Source organism: Cornus florida, unplaced genomic scaffold (assembly GCF_030987335.1).
Source record: "Cornus florida cultivar Cherokee Brave unplaced genomic scaffold, ASM3098733v1 CherokeeBrave_3.0.0_Hap2_Chr07, whole genome shotgun sequence".
NCBI classification, from domain to species: Eukaryota; Viridiplantae; Streptophyta; class Magnoliopsida; order Cornales; family Cornaceae; genus Cornus; species Cornus florida.
Window position 1 is genome coordinate 31,337,425 of NW_026775577.1, and position 19,006 is coordinate 31,356,430.

General features: G+C 32.4%; 1 protein-coding gene across 5 annotated transcripts; it reads left to right on the top strand.

Annotated features, from left to right (window-relative positions):
- Nucleotides 1–818: 818 nt before the first annotated feature.
- Nucleotides 819–5,078, top strand: LOC132266949 (uncharacterized). Of its 5 annotated transcripts, none has more exons than XR_009468780.1 (4): nucleotides 819–968; nucleotides 1,573–1,627; nucleotides 2,066–2,110; nucleotides 4,487–4,607. XR_009468780.1 is itself a non-coding variant. In XM_059767970.1 (4 exons), exons 1-4 carry the CDS (start codon nucleotides 879–881, stop codon nucleotides 4,525–4,527), a joined length of 276 nt encoding a protein of 91 aa, XP_059623953.1. In that variant the 5' UTR covers nucleotides 819–878; the 3' UTR covers nucleotides 4,528–4,607. The 5 variants fall into 5 exon arrangements, 2 of the variants coding, with proteins under 2 accessions (XP_059623953.1, XP_059623952.1); XM_059767970.1 differs by lacking the exon at nucleotides 2,066–2,110 and adding an exon at nucleotides 3,128–3,217; XM_059767969.1 differs by lacking the exons at nucleotides 819–968; nucleotides 2,066–2,110 and adding exons at nucleotides 1,098–1,310; nucleotides 3,128–3,217 and having other exon boundaries at nucleotides 4,487–5,078.
- Nucleotides 5,079–19,006: the final 13,928 nt, after the last annotated feature.

The following is a 19,006-nucleotide window of genomic DNA, read 5'->3' on the forward strand; positions in this document are numbered from 1 at the left end:
TTTTAAGAGGCTGTATAACATACCATTGGAGTGTCTCAGAAAACAAAATCTCTTATTTTTGAGTTTGAGAGGACATTTGAGAGAGCATTGGAGACACTCTCACACCACTATCTTTCTCTCACTAAAACTAGGAGGGTGGCCACACCTAGGGCGGTAAAGTTTGACACGACCCGCCAACACAACACGAGTTAAACGAGTTTGGATTGACCTTAAACATATTTGGGTTGTAACGAGTCAACACGATTAACCCGTTTAATTAATTGTGTTGTGTTTGGATTGATTAGTTCAACCCGTTTAACTATACGTGTCATAAATAAATTTTTATTGAAGTTTCAAAATAAATATCCAAACTTGCATCTTATCATTTATTATTTTGTAGATTATATTTTTTTAATTAATTGACTTTTGATTTTTTTAATAATTAATGAAAGGAGTGTCAGAACAAAATTAATCAAACATAAGGGGAGGGTTGAGCTTATTTTTTCACTAATTTAATCCGTGAATAATAAAGACAAATTTGAAGGAATGTCGGAACATAGTAAGCCTTACTTTAATGATGTATTTCTAATCACAATCTTTATTCACTATTTTTTTAATATTGGGAAAATAAATAAATGCAGGTAGTCCCCTACATTTCATATAATGCATTTTTGGAGGGTTATTATCGCCATTGTAATTTATTATTCACATCCTTGCATCTGATTGGTTCATTTCGGAGCACACGAATCACCAATCTACCCATCCACAGCCGTCGATTAGTCCCTAATCCAACGATGAATAAGAAAGCACACCCCATTTCTGATGGATTGATATGTTTGTTTCCATAGAAGGTCCTTTGTTTTTCCTTTCCCTCTCTCTCGTCTTTTGGGTGCAAGGAAATGAAGATCCGTGGTAAGGCAAAGAAAGGAGGTGGTCCGACGAGAAAGCCGGTGTTACTCTCCGTTAAAGCAGATCTGAAGTTTACCAAGGTATCCATCTATATCCTAGAAAAGTAAATAAAGACCATTAACGTCCATAATCTGTTCTCTATCTTTAAATTTAGAACTTTTTTTTTTTTTTTTTAGTTTTATTTCTAAAAAATCTCTCAATGCCACTTATAAATATGGGTATAACCCCCAACCTTTATGAAGAGTGAAGACGCAACACCCTCCTTTCAATATCGATACTCCTCTCTTGCATTAACTTTCTCTCTAAAATTCGGACCACTACCACATTTTCTCTCTCTAAAATTCTCGATCTCTCTCTCTACCCTCATGGTTCACTTGTTCAAGCATTCATTTGCTCTCTCTGCTTTTCATCTAGTAGAGCCGGTAATTATCTTTTCTCTCATTCTATTTATAGTAATTTTTCCTTATTTTTATTTGGGATGATTGTATTACATGATTACAACTCCATATTATAAGCATTTGCTCTCTTTATAGTCATTTGTGGGTTCTTAAACATTATTTGTTGGTTGATCTCTTATTTGTATTCCTTGATAAGTTTTGTATTTGAAGTGTGTCCTATGTTATTTATGATTATTTACTCGTAAGCTCTGAAATTTTTATGTGACAAAGTTTCTTTTGAATGCAGATTAGGTTTGTTTCTTGTGAGAGGAAAATAATTGGATTGAGCTGTATCGGTAAAGGTATATAATAATTTATTTGTTTTATTAGAATTTATTGCTCATAAAATATCTTGTTGAATTTATATTAATAGAATTGTTAGTGTGTTGAGTTGATTTTGTACGACAAAATATTATAATAAAACCTTTCAAATATATGTGTGTGTGTGTATATATATATATATATAAATCAAATATGGGATGATTGAAAGACTCTTTCATATATTTCATAATATTTTGACTTTTACATTTTATTAAACATGTCTAATCCCCCATGAGGCTCAATGTGAGTAAAAGTGTGCAGTTCCAATTTTTTTATCTGGTGGATCTATTTTTAAGATTTTTTTGTAAATTATTTTTGTTTTTGCTGTTGATTATTAGTGGAAAATACAAGTTTCATTACCCCACCAATGGAAAATTTCCAGATTTGACTAACCAAAGATTTCCTTTTTTGTAACTCAGCAAGAACGGCCTGCGTTTCCTCTTTATGAACCCTTAACTTATTAGGTAAATAATAATTAAATTCTTTTAAATACTAATATTAATATAATACCATATTCTCATTCATTTTTTCTAATTGTGCAGTGGCGGCATATATTAGAATTTTTTGGATTAAAATCTATTTGTTAATGGGTACGAATTTATTATTAACAATTTAATGCAAATAGGTAATGTTTCCTTTTTATTTTTCTAGTAGTAATATTTATATATAGTACTTATCTTATCAAATGTACTTTATTAGCACATTACTATAATAAAAACTCTCTTTTTGAAAAAAAAAAATTCATTTTTGATTTATTTTTTCTTCTTCATGTACACAAAATCAAGAGTGAGTATCCGACGGTGGATAGCTCAGATACACGTTAACCAATAATACTCTTGCACACCGCACGTAGACCACCCTCTGTCTCTTCCTCTTGAACCCCTAATTCTCCTGCAGACTGCACACAGACCACCTTCTCTCTGTTTTTCTCTCAAACCCGTCTCTCTCTCTAATCTGTTTCTGAGAACACAAAAACTCCAAAAATGGCTCTCTCTCATTTCATTGTAAAAAAAACCCGTTCCTCGAACCTCCCTTCCATCAACCCCCTTTATATCAAACGTTTGATTGAGTGGTTACTCCATCCATCGCCACTTTTCCTCCCTCCATGTTCCTTGAACCTCCCTTCCATCAACCCCCTTCGTATCAAACGTCTAATTGAGTGGTTACTCCATCCATCCCCACCTTTCCTCCCTCCATGGCCATCTCTAGGCGTGGCTTCGCAAACTGAGCCACCACTTCAACCCTTTTCCTCACCAACCTCCTCTCATCGGTGGTCTCTCCGTTTGCTGCCGCCGGATCCTTGGTCGCTCGTGCAATACACATCTGGGCTTCGCCTAGCTATCCCGAGGAAGAAACGGTTAATCGAACATGGTGTAGTAGCTCGACTATCACATTATTAATACTACTAAAATTTAATGGATTGTGTAAGTTGGTGAAAATGGTCTAAGTGTCATCACAAAATAATTTTTATATGATCAAAGGAGTACAGAGGCAAGAAGGTGTTGATTCCGAGCAAAAGAGAGCTTACTCAAACATAGTGTCACCTGATCAGGCGTATGTGATCCACGAAGGTATTACTACATTAATGGAAAATGGGGTTACTCGTATTGTTATACTTTGTCACTTCCTATTTTACACACTTTTATCCCCTATTTTAAAAAGTGTACTAAAAACTCCGTTATTCTTTAAGCATTGTGTGGAAACACTCTTTAATTAGAATTTTGACATAAAGTAAAATGTTGTAATTTTTGTTTTTCTTTTTTGTTCTTCCAAAAATGTTCATGGGATGTGTATGTTAATAATTTTATAGTATATGTGTGTTATGTGTACATTAATTATTTAGGTTAATTTTACTCACACCTTTTCAGGTTTGGTCAAAAATCACTTTCAAGCATCTTTTGAAAATAATTATCACTCACATTATAAACCTTTGTTTTATTTTTTACTCACACTTTAATCGTTACTTGAACCGTTATGAGCTGATGTAAAATGACTTAAATATTCTTTGATTTTGTCAAAATAGTTCTTTAACCTACAAATTATATTGAAAGACTAATATATATATATGAGCGGAGCTGCATGACGATTAATAGTAGAGAGTTGTTATGACAAGGATGTGAACAGTGAGCACGGAATAGCAAGAAGCAAGAACTATCGTGCCCGGCGAGACGCGAACTGAGCGGGTGAGCACGGATTGAATCGGGGAGATTGAACTTATAGTTTAGCAAGAACTGTTCCAGCAATCAAAAATTATGATGACAAATTTGGAGATGTAGAATTTGATTGATTATATAGATCGTCGACGAAGGTGCGTGCATTGTTCGGGCAATGGTGCGAGACTGATTCGGCAGAGGGAAAAATAAGGGAATTGAGTGTCCAATGCTCCATCTAACTAAATGATCGACGAGCTTTAAAATAGAGCTTTGGTTGCTTTTCTAACGAAGTACCTCCAGCCCCAAAATAATCACATTTACAGTGGAGAAAAATTGATTCTTTGAGCTTTGATGTCACTAATGAGTTCAAAATGTCCTTAATAGACTAACCAAAGCTTTTTCTTTTCTCAACCAAATTCTCCAGCTTGAATCCATCGTAGCACCACCGTCACTCACTCCACTTGCAAGTGTAACATAGGCAATTTGAAATTATAATTATAACATTTTTCATTATATGCTTATTTTGTTTTGATTGCTTTTCTTCTTCTTCATCATCAGCTCTCTCTTTTCTCTTTTCTTCATTAGCTTGCTTTCAATAATCAAAATTTTCTTTTATATGTTCATTTTGTTTTGATTGTTTTTTATTTACATTATTGTGTTTGTTTATCTTCAATGTTGCTAATACAGATGATGACGACCAGAGGTGCCGTTGCCGGAGCTTGCATTGATTTTTTGAGACGTTTGAAATTTATTCCAGAGGACCTGCAGCTTGTTAAGACCCCATTCATGAAAAAGGATAAAATGATTGTCATAATGAATGACGAAGTTTTACTTATTATGTTTCAGTAGTTTTAATGAAGATAATTGACGGTGCCTCCAAATTTCATCTTGTTCTCGGAACGTTTTAGTCTTTCAAGAAATATGTACTGAAGCGCCCCCATTTGAAGTTGATGTGGATGCTTGTCAAGACCCCATTCATGAAAAAGATAAAATGATTGTCATAATGAATGACGAGGTTTTACTTATTATGTTTCAGTAGTTTTAATGAAGATAATTGATGGTGCCTCCAAATTTCATCCTGTTCTCGGAACGTTTTAGTCTTTCAAGAAATATGTACTGAAGCGCCCCCTATTTGAAGTTGATATGGATGCTGTATACAAAGTCATCGGACCCGTAATAAAAGTTGTTAGCAGACTTGATACCGTTCTGAATTAGGTGGCACATTGACCTCCATTGAATGTATTAAACACCATATCATTCACACTTTCTCTTTTCTTCATTAGCTCTCTTTCTCTTTATCTTTTCTTCGTTAGATTGTTGTTTTGTCGTTGGTGCTTCAAATGGGGGTGGTGGTGATAGGTAGGTGTAAGGATACAATGGTCATTTAAGTAACTTAATTGTTTGAAATAAATGAGATTAAAAAATTAGAGGAAAGTTGTCTCTTTTCATGTGTTTAATAGAGATTTTAATGGGAAAAATAAAATTGGGTCTAAGTGATAGTTATTTTCGAAAGATATTTGAAGGTGATATTGGTTCAAACTTGAAGGGGTGTGAGTAAAATTAATCTTAATTATTTTTAATTCATTATTAAAAATTTTCTCACTTTTTTAAAAAAATAATTTTTACATATTTTCTAACAATGTATTATTTGTTTGAGTTTAGAATTTTAAGTTTCAGTTAAAAAGTTTATACATATATATATATATATATATATATATATATATATTTACTGGTTAAATGGAGATTAAAAATATATACATTTCAAAAAAAATATTTGTTCTTATTAGATTAATATACATATCATATGATAGTTATAAAAAAGAAAAAATTATATTCAATTAAATTTTAATATAGTTATAATTTTTCATATAATATATAATTAAAAAATTTAACTAAAGATATGTATTTCATTATATACAAAAACAAATATACATTTAATTTTTTAAAACTTTAAACTTTTAACTATAAAAAAAAATAAAAAATAAAAAATAAAAAACCCTTTAAAATTTGCAATAAATATATACAAATATGTATCTACATCTATATATATATATATAATTTTTTACATAGTAACAAATAGTGTTCAATCTTTATTGAAAAATAAATAAATGTGTATTTAATCACCTACTGTCATCAAACTATTCAAATCGCCATCAAATTACGATCTCAACTAAACATAATCGTCAAGATCTAAAGATTAAAAATGACAATAGCTTATAAGTTAAAGTTCAAAAAACACCCTTATAATATATTTAAGGGTAAATGACACTCAGATTAAACTTAGCCAGTTTTGGAACAATAACATCCCTTGGTGATATTTACAAGCCAAACAGAGTCTTAAAACATGTGAACAGTTAACATTACCCTTTACTATTTTATTAATTTTAATTATAAAATATTAAAATAATTAGTGACCAAATTACCGTCAACAAAAAATGGACCGACGAAAAGAGACCCAATGCAGAGTAAGCATTGGGATTCAACAATAATGGCAGCAATAATCGGTACTCTGTTACCAAACTACCAACAAAACAAGCCCTAGATTGTTTCATCACCGCTCTTGACCCCAAGTCTTTGATCCTCACACAATTTTTCGATTATGAAAAACCCAATTTTCTACGACTCACAACAAAGAGCTTCATCATAGAGAGAGGCTCCAGCTACAAAGCGTACGCCGATTTGAGAGATTGAAGCTTAGAATAAAGAAAATGAGATAACAACAACCTCAGGAACATGAATTCAATCTTTTACCACCAAAGAAACAGGTGAGATTTCAGAAAAAAAATTTCGGCAACCCCGATTGGGCGAAAAAGGTCCTTTATTCTTGCATAATCGGTGTCCTAATTATGGTGATTCCGACGACGAACTGCCAAAAATGGACTGGCAAAAAGAGATCCAGTTCGGTGAGCTTACCCAACTACGAAGTAAACAAGTCACGCGTTGGAGACCAGTCTTGATCTAACGGCGCTCAAAATTGGAGCCATCAGTCCAACGAAGCTTCAAACTACAAGACCCAATTCTATCCAACGAGCCCCAAATCTAGTGAAGCCCAATTCAGACCGACAGACCCCAAGCATGAACAATTTCCGCGACCTAGAAGCTTACCCATCATCTCCGGTGAAACTCATTTGTATACATATGTAATACCCCTAATTTTAAAAGGATAGTCTCGGTATTTATTTATTTATTTTAATTGAATTTTTAATTGTTTAATTGATTATTTGGTTATTTATTTGTGTGTTAGTTGCATTATTTGTTTATGTGTTATTTGAATTATTTGTGTAGATTAATTTGTATGTGATAATTTGTATTTGGTTATATTTTTATTTGGTAGATTGTTTGTGTAGATTAATTTGTATGTAATGATTTGTATTTGGTTATAATTTTATTTGGTAGATTAAATGAATTTATTGTTTATATTTTATTTTTATTGTTTAAAAAGGATAGATATGGTTAGTAGTAATGGGCCAACCAGTTGGATCCCATGGATTGCTTGGATAGGAAGTTTAATGGGTATAGATACTTACCCATGTATAGTTGTTTATGTGTGTGTGTGTGTGTGCGTATATATATATATATATATACATATATAAAAGGGAAATTAATTTATTAATTACTTTTATGGTAACTTGGGTATTAATATTTTATCTGATGCATATATTTTATATATTTATATAATAAGGATACATAGATTTTATACGTATCATATTTTATGTTACCTTTTAATATTATGGTAACTTAAGTTCTTTTTAGATAATTTATTAATAAATAATGGGATGTATATAATTTATTTTTTTGATAAGGATGTACATAAATTATATACATAACATATTTTACGTTACCTTTTTAATATTTTAATATTTATTTTCTTTATTAAGTTGACTTAGATTGGGAAAAAGGATTAGGGTTATTTTATTTGCCTATAAATATATAACTAGTTGTAAAAAGGGGTTAGAAATATTCACGTAATATATTTTAGAGAGAGAAAGAGGAAAAGGAAGGAAGGAGGAGAAAACCCTGTAGAGAGAAGATCAAGGAAGAAGAAGTTTAACTTTCGATCCGAAAGTTTAAGGCAAGTTCTTCTTCTATCTCTCTCCCTTAGATTTGTATTTTTATACATGCTTAGCAGATTCCAAGATTTTTAATCATATAAAATTTAATAATTATGGAAGTTTTAATTCTTCTCTTCTTCTTTGATTCATACCCTATACATGCTAGATTAATTTTAGGTTCTTTAAATAAATTAATTGAATCTAATTATATGAATTTATTTGGAAATTTTAGTTCATGTATTTTAGTCCTGAGTTGTAATATATTATGGGGTTTTTTTTTAGCATGAGACAGTTTTATATATCAGATGGAATTAAATTTCTATTTTCTTCTTGCGCGCGGAAAGAGGAATGATTTTTTAAAAATTACCATGAACTAGCATGAACCTATTTATGTACATTTACGAAATTTGTGAGTGATTTCTTCAATGCACGTCGTACAGGTATTATTATAAATAAGAATCAGCTTATTGTGAGAAATCAAAATTGTGTAAGTATGTGTCTAGGCACGTTGAATGAGGCGAGATAAAGCTTGGTGTGTATTGTGAATTCAACTTCTGGTTTTGTTTTTTTTTTTTTTTTTCTTCTTAAAAAAGAAAGTACGCAATGATTAGCATAATGATTGATGTTTTTTTTTTTTAAAGTTAAGCAATGATTGGAATAATGATTGATGCATGATTAATATAAACTAAATAATAATTGTGATAATGATTGTTATAATGATGATTAAATTAAATTAAATTAATATTTGTGTTTATATATATATGTATGTATATTTTTATTGATGAATTGGTAGTAAATATTTATTTAATTTAAATAGATTCATTAGAAATTGGAATGTATGATTTAAATTTACATACTAAGTGCGGAATTTAATTAATTTTAAAAAGATAAATTAATTAAATATTTTGGGATTAAATTATTTTAATCAATTGTGTAAATTTAAATTAATTTAATCAGAACATGGAGATGTACAATTTAGTTTAGATGTATGTTAATTTCTTGTGATGTAAATTAAATATATACTATTTAGAATTGATATTTTTGCTCAAGTAAATGTAAATAATGTGTATATGATTTATGTCATATTTATTTGGATTATTAGATGTAAATATTATTTACACTATCATTGGATTGGAAACTTTTATTTGATTATGATATGGATTAATGTACTATTATGGGATGGGGGCATATTAAGGACGGATTAACTTAAGAGTTAAGTCCTATCTATTTTTAATAAGGGAACTGATTAACCATAGTGTTAAGTCCTACTTATTTGTATCAGGTCAACGGAATAGTTGGATGATATATTATTAAAATAATATTTGGATAATTTATTTTGATGGCTGGATTAGACGGATTTTATATATATAATTATACGCCATGATATGAGCTTGAGTTTTAGGATCAATGGTTAGGGCGCGTATATCGCCAGGGATGTGTAACTAGATATAATGTAGTTATGTGCCCTAGTAGGTATAGGTACTCATGCCCACTATATGTGCGTTTTGCGTGATGCCTACTATTCAGGTTGAAGCAACCCTATAGTCTAATGAGGTTCCTTTAGTGTATATTTATATATATACGAACTACTAGTTATTGTTGGATTGACTAAGATGTATACGTGTATCGAATCTTTACTTGGACTGTAGTAGAGTAGAACTTGTTTGTGGGCCTGACCCACCATTATTTTTTAGGTGTTCGTCAGGAGTAGAGGTTGTTTGTACTGAGCAGGGATCAGTCTACTTCACTCCTCCAGTTTATCTACATAGGAGTTCCTTTATGTTTCAGTTTCCTGATGTGGACAGTTATTACTGTCATTTGTTTAGTTGGGTTTTTTTAGGGGTCTACACAGTATGGATTCCCGAGTTGTATTAATGGAGGATTAATTGTATCAGAATGTTTTTATTTTTAATAAGAATTTATTATGAGAAGTTTGGATTATCCTTTTAGTTTCTTTTCAACATTTTTATTTATTTTTATTTGTCCTCTTGTATTCTGTGTTCGTTTATTGCCGATTCGTTTTTGATATCCTCGGGTGTTCGGGCGTGGGCTTGGCCAACCCGTATTCGGAAATCTGGGGGTATCACAGTTGGTATCAGAGCACTCCAGGTTCAAGTGTCCTTAGGAGTGTCTTTCGTTATGTGACTTCCGCGTTGCATCTCTTAAAACTTAAAGCTCATATTAGGATTCGTTGTACTCTATTTACGGTTCGTTAGAAGGAGCTGATGTCAATTAGATTCTGTAGTTACAGAATGGTTGGCATAGGAGGAGGATTGGGTTCAAGGCGAAAGCAATAAAAACCTAAAGAAGTAAAGGAGTAAGTTATCGATTTCTTTGCCAGAAGCCAGAATTTGATATTGAAGGTTTAGTTCCAGGTTGGTGTTACTTTAAAAGTATAAGCCAGTGAAGGATTTTGGTATATGTGATAGGTCACCGCATATCGGGGCCAACACGACTTCAGTTGATCTCAAAAAGGAGACAAACGAGGAGTAGAGGTCCGAAGAGGATCCATGGAGGAGAGTTCAGAGTATTCAAAGAGAGGGGGTACTAAATCTTGAAGATGGATGATCGCACGAGGGTGATTTTATTTACTGGTAATATAGTAGATGATATTAGTAGAATTGGTGTTGATCAATCTACAAATAATTAAACTTTCTTATCATCTCTAAAAGAGATATATAAGAAATACTCTTCAGGAGTTTGGGGATTTGCTAGAGTTCTTATCAGAATGAAACATATGATTTTGTATCATGTTTAGAAGAGTATGTGAATTATGTTGTGACGTTCTAATTCACTTTATAAAGCCAAGTTAGATAGTTTACATATCGTGTATAGGGAGGATGAGGGTTAAGCCCTTAGTATTTGCTTAGATAAACAAATGTTGCTTTTAAGCTATGTTTAAATGATATGTTTCAAGGTTGGATGAGTACCTATGAAACTATAAAAGGAAATTTTGTGAAACAATTTTTGCAAGTTGATTTCAGATGAGACTTTCTTTTTTAGAAAGAACGGAGTTTTAAGTAGGAGTATATTTTGTGCTTTTGTGTTTGTCGTACGTGTTTTAATTTCCGTTGATTTTTCTGGTTAATTGTATGTGGTTTAGTTAGGGACACAAGTATGTGATCAACCAACTACTGTTTTTAATAACACGGAGTCATAGCGCTATTTACGCTAAATTTGTGAGTATACGGTCGTAGGATTTGGTAGATACACTTAAATCTAGTCAATCTATTGGACCTGAACATGTGTCTTTATGGTATGATGTTTGGGATGGGATAGTTAAACCATTACTATGAGTCAAATAATCTAGTATGATTAGTTTGATATACTTTACGCTAGGTATGGATTCGTATCATATTACAATGCCATAATAATGGTGGTTGTTAATTTTTTTCGATATGCGTGAGGTGGTGGTAAATAAAGATCACTGTAACGCCACGATGATTTACCAGAGGTGCCGGATTTGCTGAACATTTTTGGAAGTTTCAAAAGTTGTTACCAAGTCGGAAGGAGGATTTAGTACCAGTTTAATTACTGATTAGAATGACACTGAGTGAGGATAGAAGACTGAATAAATCTTCATCAGTTAATTCTTAATCAAGAATTTATTCACGATTGTATGTCATTAGGAGGAGTTGCTGGTGCTGCACATGGAGGAGGAAACTAAGTTTCTTCATCTCCATAAATAATATGGAATTATTATTATTATTATTATTATTATTATTATTATTATTTTAGTCACAATTTACAACAATTAACTGTTGCTAGGAAATTGATGACTTATTTGAAGAATGAAGAGATTTCATATTCTTTGGAAGTTAGACAAAGATGTCGGATGGACACTAACTTGTCTTAAAAAAATAGGGTATGCCAAAGGCAAGATAATGAGACCAAACACCTATAGAATAAAGAAGATGAGTACGATATGTATGGAAAGGTCGTGGTTAGCTGAATTTTGTTGTGTTGACTTTCTTTATCGGTAAGTCTATCACAGATCAATGATGCAAGGATTTAGTTACAGAATTCACTTTTGAAGATGCTCCAATTTAAACAATGAGTATAAGACGAAAGCTGGTGGTTCCGGATTAACGGTACTTTTTGTAGACAAATTTGAATGGAGGATGCAAGGACTGAGTTTCATAACTCTTAGTTCTTTATTCATCCTGGTGGAAACATGATACTTCATGGTATGAAGCAGATATATGGAGGATAGGCAAGAGGAGGGACATAGTGATTTTTTTCCAAGTCTAATAGTGATTAGATAGTCGAGATGGACCATCAGAGTTCACCGGACCCTTTGCAGCCATTTCCTATACTGAAGGGGAAATGAGAGAGCATTTTACGAATTTAGTTGAAGGATTGTTGATTTTATACACGGGTCAGGATTCTGGATGGGATATTGGTTGATTGACTAAATTAGGTTAGCTTAATTCGAGTCTATTTCGAACTGGTGGGACTTTAGTTCATACGAATAGAACGGATCACGAAACGGTTTAGATGGATTACAGTGGTGATTAAAACTTTGCATCAAGTTCCGTTTGTTGGAAGCGAAGGTGGAAGTGGATGCTCTCAACAATTGATAGGATATTTAAATCTTTCGGTTCGTTGATGAGTTATCAGTTGAGTTTATAGCAGGTGTAATACTAACACTTGTTATTACCAAGGTAGTTCAGGAGGTCAACTTTGAATATCGGAGTTGACCTTGGAGAAGGTGTTACCTTACTCAGATGGAGTTTAAGGTATTGGAGGAGGATTTAATAGTTTCTATAAATAGTGATATGACGGTCGGACGACTGAGATGGAAAGTTTATAATTTTTCTTCTTGATACACTCAGACGGTTAGAAGGTACGTCATGACATCAAATGTCGGTTTTGGTGAACAAGTACGGATAGGGACGTGTATATCATTGCCCTAAGTATAACACCTGATAGAAAGGTGGAAAATTGATTATCGGATATCATAAGAATCTTTTGTCACTTCCTATATTACCAAATCATTAGTGCCGGGTGAATAGGAGTTCTGTGAATATATTCTATTGCACTTGGGGGAATCCGGACCATTACCTTGTCATATTGGGTGGATTGCGTTGTTGTTAAATACGACGTATACATTGTATGATTATTGTTTCTTAAATATAGGAACCATGTATATTACTTGATACATTGGGTTAAGTGGAGCCATTATAATGAGTGGAGTCTACTTGGAAATGGAAGGATGTAATTCGTTTACGGTTTTCGAAAATAATGGAAGAAAGTAAGGGCGAATTCCGAAGACGGAATTCCTTTTGTTAGGGGGGAAGAATGTAATACTCCTAATTTTAAAAGGATAGTCTCGGTATTTATTTATTTATTTTAATTGTTTAATTGATTATTTGGTTATTTGTTTGTGTGTTAGTTGCATTATTTGTTTATGTGTAATTTGCATTATTTGTTTAGGTGTTAATTGAATTATTTGTGTAGATTAATTTGTATGTGATAATTTGTATTTGGTTATATTTTTATTTGGTAGATTATTTGTGTAGATTAATTTGTATGTAATGATTTGTATTTGGTTATAATTTTATTTGGTAGATTAAATGAATTTATTGTTTATATTTTATTTTTATTGTTTAAAAAGGATGGATATGGTTAGTAGCAATGGGCCAACTAGTTGGTCCCATGGACTACTTGGATAGGAAGTTTAATAGGTATGAATACTTACCCATGGATAGTTGTTTATGTGTATATATATATATATATATATATATATATATATATATATATATATTATATACATATATAAAAGGAAAAATAATTTATTAATTACTTTTACGGTAACGTGGGTATTAATATTTTATCTCATGCATATATTTTATATATTTATATAATAAGGATACATAGATTTTATACGTATCATATTTTAAGTTACTTTTTAATATTATGGTAACTTAAGTTTTTTTTAGATAATCTATTAATAAATAATGGGATGTACATAATTTATTTATTTAATAAGGATGTACATAAATTATATACGTAACATATTTTACGTTATCTTTTTAATATTTTAATATTTATTTTCTTTATTTAGTTGAATTGGATTGGGAAAAGGATTATGATTATTTTATTTGCCTATAAATATATAACTATAGGGTTGTAAAAAGAGGTTAGAAATATTCACGTAATATATTTTAGAGAGAGAAGGAGGAAAAGGAAGGAAGGAGGAGAAAACCCTGTAGAGAGAAGATCAAGGAAGAAGAAGTTTAACTTTTGATCCGAAAGTTTAAGGCAAGTTCTTCTTCTATCTCTCTCCCTTAGATTTGTGTTTCTATACATGCTTAGCAGATTCCAAGATTTTTAATCATATAAAATTTAATAATTATGCAAGTTTTAATTCTACTCTTCTTCTTTGATTCATACCCTATACATGCTAGATTAATTTTAGGTTCTTTAAATAAATTAATTGAATCTAATTATATGAATTTATTTGGAAATTTTAGTTCATGTATTTTAGTCCTGAGTTGTAATATATTATAGGTTTTTTTTTTTTTAGCATGAGACAGTTTTATATATCAGATGGAATCAAATTTCTATTTTCTTCCTACGCGCGGAAAGAGGAATGATTTTTTAAAAATTACCATGAACTAGCATAAACCTATTTATGTACATGTACGAAATCTGTGAGTGATTTCTTCAATGCACGTCGAACAGGTATTATTATAAATAAGAATCAGCTTATTGTGAGAAATCAAAATTGTGTATGTATGTGTTTAGGCACGCTGAATGAGGCGAGATAAAGCTTGGCGTGTATTGTGAATTCAACTTCTGGTTTTGGTTTTTTTTTTTTTTAAAAAAAAGAAAGTACGCAATGATTAGCATAATGATTGATGTTTTTTTAAAGTTAAGCAATGATTGGAATAATGATTGATGCATGATTAATATAAACTAAATAATAATTGTGATAATGATTGTTATAATGATGATTAAATTAAATTAAATTAATATTTGTGTTTATATATATATATATATATATATATATATATGTATATTTTTATTGATGAATTGGTAGTAAATATTTATTTAATTTAAATAGATTCATTAGGAATTGTAATGTATGATTTAAATTTATATGCTAAGTACGGAATTTAATTAATTTTAAAAAGATAAATTAATTAAATATTGTGGGATTAAATTATTTTAATAAATTATGTAAATTTAAATTAATTTAATCCGAACATGGAGATGTACAATTTAGTTTAGATGCATGTTAATCTCTTGTGATGTAAATTAAATGCATATTATTTAGAATTGATATTTTTGCTCAAGTAAATGCAAATGATGTGTATATGATTTATGTCATGTTTATTTGGATTATTTGATATAAATATTTTTTACACTATCCTTGGATTGGAAACTTTTATTTGATTATGATATGGATTAATGTACCATTATGGGATGGGGGCATATTAGGGACGGATTAACTTAAGAGTTAAGTCCTACCTATTTTTAATAAGGGAACTGATTAACCATGGTGTTAAGTCTTACTTATTCGTGTCAGGTCAACAGAATAGTTGGATGACATATTATTAAAATAATATTTGGATAATTTATTTTGATGGCTGGATAGGATGGATTATATATATATAATTATACGCCATAATATGAGCTTGAGTCTCAGGATCAGTGGTTAGGGTGCGTATATCGCTAGGGATGTGTAACTAGATATAGTGTAGTTGTATGCCCTGGTAGGTCTAGGTACTCATGCGCACTATATGTGCGTTTTGCGTGATGCCTATTATTTAGGTTGAGGCAACCTTATAGTCTAGTGAGGTTTCTTTAGTGTGTATTTATATATATACGGACTACTAGTTATTGTTGGATTGACTAGAATGTATACGTGTATCAAATCTCTACTTGGACTGTAGTAGAGTAGAACTTGTTTGTGGGCCTGACCCACAATTATTTTTTAGGTGTTCGTCAGGAGTAGAGGTTGTTTGTACTGAGCAGGGATCAGTCTACTTCACTCCTCCAGTTTATCTACATAGGAGTTCCTTTATGTTTTAGTTTCCTGATATAGACAGTTATTACTGTCATTTATTTAGTTGGGTTTTTCTAGGGATCCACACAGTATGGATTCCTGAGTTGTATTAATGGAGGATTAATTGTATTAGAATGTTTTTATTTTTAATAAGAATTTATTCTGAGAAGTTTGGACTATCCTTTTAGTTTCTTTTTAGCATTTTTATTTATTCTTATTTGTCCTCTTATTATTCTGTGTTCGTTTATTGCCAATTCGTTTTTGATCAATGGGATACTTGGAATATACCCAAGGTTTCCATTAGGGACATTTACAAATCTTCGACTTTCAACCTCAAAATAGGATACTCCATCAAAACTATTGAACAAACTATTTCTCTCAAAAACCCTTTTGAAGTCATCCAACTTTTGCAAAAAAAAGCCATAGTACAACACAAAAAGAAGTACAAATTTCTACATATAGGGCTTGTACAAATTGCAGTTAAACTCTTATCTCAAGGGGACTTAAAATTGCTATCATGCTTACTCTTAGAGATTGTAGGTATCTCGATTTTGAAACCTCTTTGTTAGAAGTTTGCCAAACTAGTTTTTTTGATGGCCCACAATACTTCAATTGTTTTCCAAATTATTCAGTAACTCTTGATGATCCAACAATCCTCCATACTTTAACCCTCAATGTCTCAAGTGGTGGTTATAAAATGATGGATGGAGCCATACCTTTCAATGTTGTCTATAGAATCCACTACAAAGTCTATACAACCCAAGTCAGCCCTTATGCTCTTCGTGAGTCTCCCAAAGGAGAAACCCTTCTTCTTCACGCTAGTGACGAAAATTCACAAACCTATGTTCCAAAAACCACCACTTGGAATGAAGTCACTTTTCCAGAAGAATGGACTCTCGAACATGCAGCTCCCCCTTCAAAGATCGAGAATAAAAGGTTAGAACAAATATCTCATTTTTCTTATGGCATGGTTAAGGTTAGATTTAATTCTAACAGGCCCAATAGACTTTTTATCCAAGAAATAGAAAGACCTAGACATTCTATCTACGAAATAGAAAGACCGAGATCCTCTTTTTCTCATGCTTCTCACTCAAACTATTCAAAAGCCCCTTCCCGAAAATCATTTTTAGGAACACGTACAAGGTATCCAAACCTCGTCGGTGCAAAAAACAAAGAAGTTGCTAACCCAGTTTATCCATCCTCTTTGCAGCACTTCTTTACCTACCCAAACTAGTTCTCAAAACAAAGGTCCGCAAAACCCTCCTCTAAACGAAGATCATCATGATTCTTCTCCATCCCCAAACGATTCTCAGTTTGAAGATCCCGATCATCAGCTCTACATGATAGAAAAGGTTTATGAGATCGATAAAGACTTCTTACGCAAAGATTTCTACTCTGTGATCAATGATTCCAAAAGACAATGGTATTTCCAAACCTTTTCTGCTCAAAAAACCATTTTTATTAGAGAAAAGTGGTATGCTTTCTGTATACACCACAAGTTCTCAGCCCTTTTCTTCACATGGTTTGAAAAATATTGTCTCGATAACAATATTGATTTTCCTTTCTCCACAACCAAATCCACTACTACTTAGCAAACATCCCATGGTGAGGCCATTGAAGCCATCCATCCCTCAGCCGAGGCAATCGAATTCAAGACAAAGGCATCAGGAACGGTCACACTTACTGCTTCTCCTTTCAAGACAAAGGCAGTAGCCAACGAAAATACCCCATCCACGACCCGTGATGTCCGAAGCATCATGGAACAAAATAACTCCACGAACCAGCACCTCCAGACACTTAACGATCAGCTTTCTCGTGTGGAAATCTTGCTTCAAAAAGAACAAATTATCCCTATTCAATCTGATAATGCTCCCCCTTTCATACCCCATGAAATCCCCTTACACTTGTCCAAACAACTATCAAAGCGTAGTGCCATTGAAGAAGCACATGACAGGATTAAGCGTATCGAATCCCTTATGACCTCCACGACTACGATTCCTGATACTCCTGAAAGACATCTTAGAGCCATCAACACTCTTGACCAAGAAATTGGTACTGATACTGAAATTGATGAAATTACTGAGGTCTTCCAGAACCAACACGTCAATACCTTAGAACCAACTTCTTCTCGAAACTACTATCCCAGGCCAACTTTCCCTGACCTCCAGATCGAAGAACGAGGCCAGTTTTCCCAAGCTGCTTATCATGGTGGTACCATTTATGAGTGGAATATAGATGGCAAAACTAAGTATCACATTCTTAATACATTTCAAGAAATGACAATGGTCAGCACTGCTTACAAAACCAAGAATGACTCTTCTGATCATGCTATAGCACAACTCCTAGTAGGAGGATTCACAGGCCAACTCAAAGGATGGTGGGACAACATCCTCACTCCAGATAAATGACATGCCATTCTTAACTCTGTCAAAACAACTCCTGAAGGAACAGTTATCAAAACAGAAGAAGGTGCAGATATAGAAGATGCGGTTGCTACTCTCATTTTCTTTATCGCCAAACAATTCCTCGGTGACCTCTCAATTGTTAGAGATAAAACCTCAGAAATCCTAGCCAACCTTAGATGCAGCAAACTCCAGGATTTCAGATGGTACAAAGATGTCTTCCTCTCAATGGTCCTCACCAGGACTGATTGTAACCAAGCCTTTTGGAAAGAAAAGTTCATTGCTGGACTCCCCAATCTTTTTCCTGAAAGAATTCACAAGCATTTCAGATCAAAACACAATGGCCATATTCTTTATGACTCCCTCACCTATGGTGACATCATTAGTACCATCACAGCTGAAGGAATTGCTCTTTGTACCGATTTCAAGCTCCAACAGCAAATCAAGCATGAGAATGCCACTAGCAGAAAGGAATTAGGAACTTTTTGCCAATAATTAGGCTTTGAAAACCTAACCCCTCCTTCCAAACGGAAAAGTCATACCTGCTACAGGAAGCCTTTTCCTAAGAGATACGAAAACAGGTCACGGTATAACAAGAACAAGCCCTCCTTTGCAGATAAATATCTCTCCTCTGAGAAAAATAGACAGAAAAATGCCCCTCCTCCAAAACATTTTCAAAAGAAGCCTGCCACCCCAAAAGCAAATATCAAATGCTTCAAGTGTGGCAAGATGGGTCACT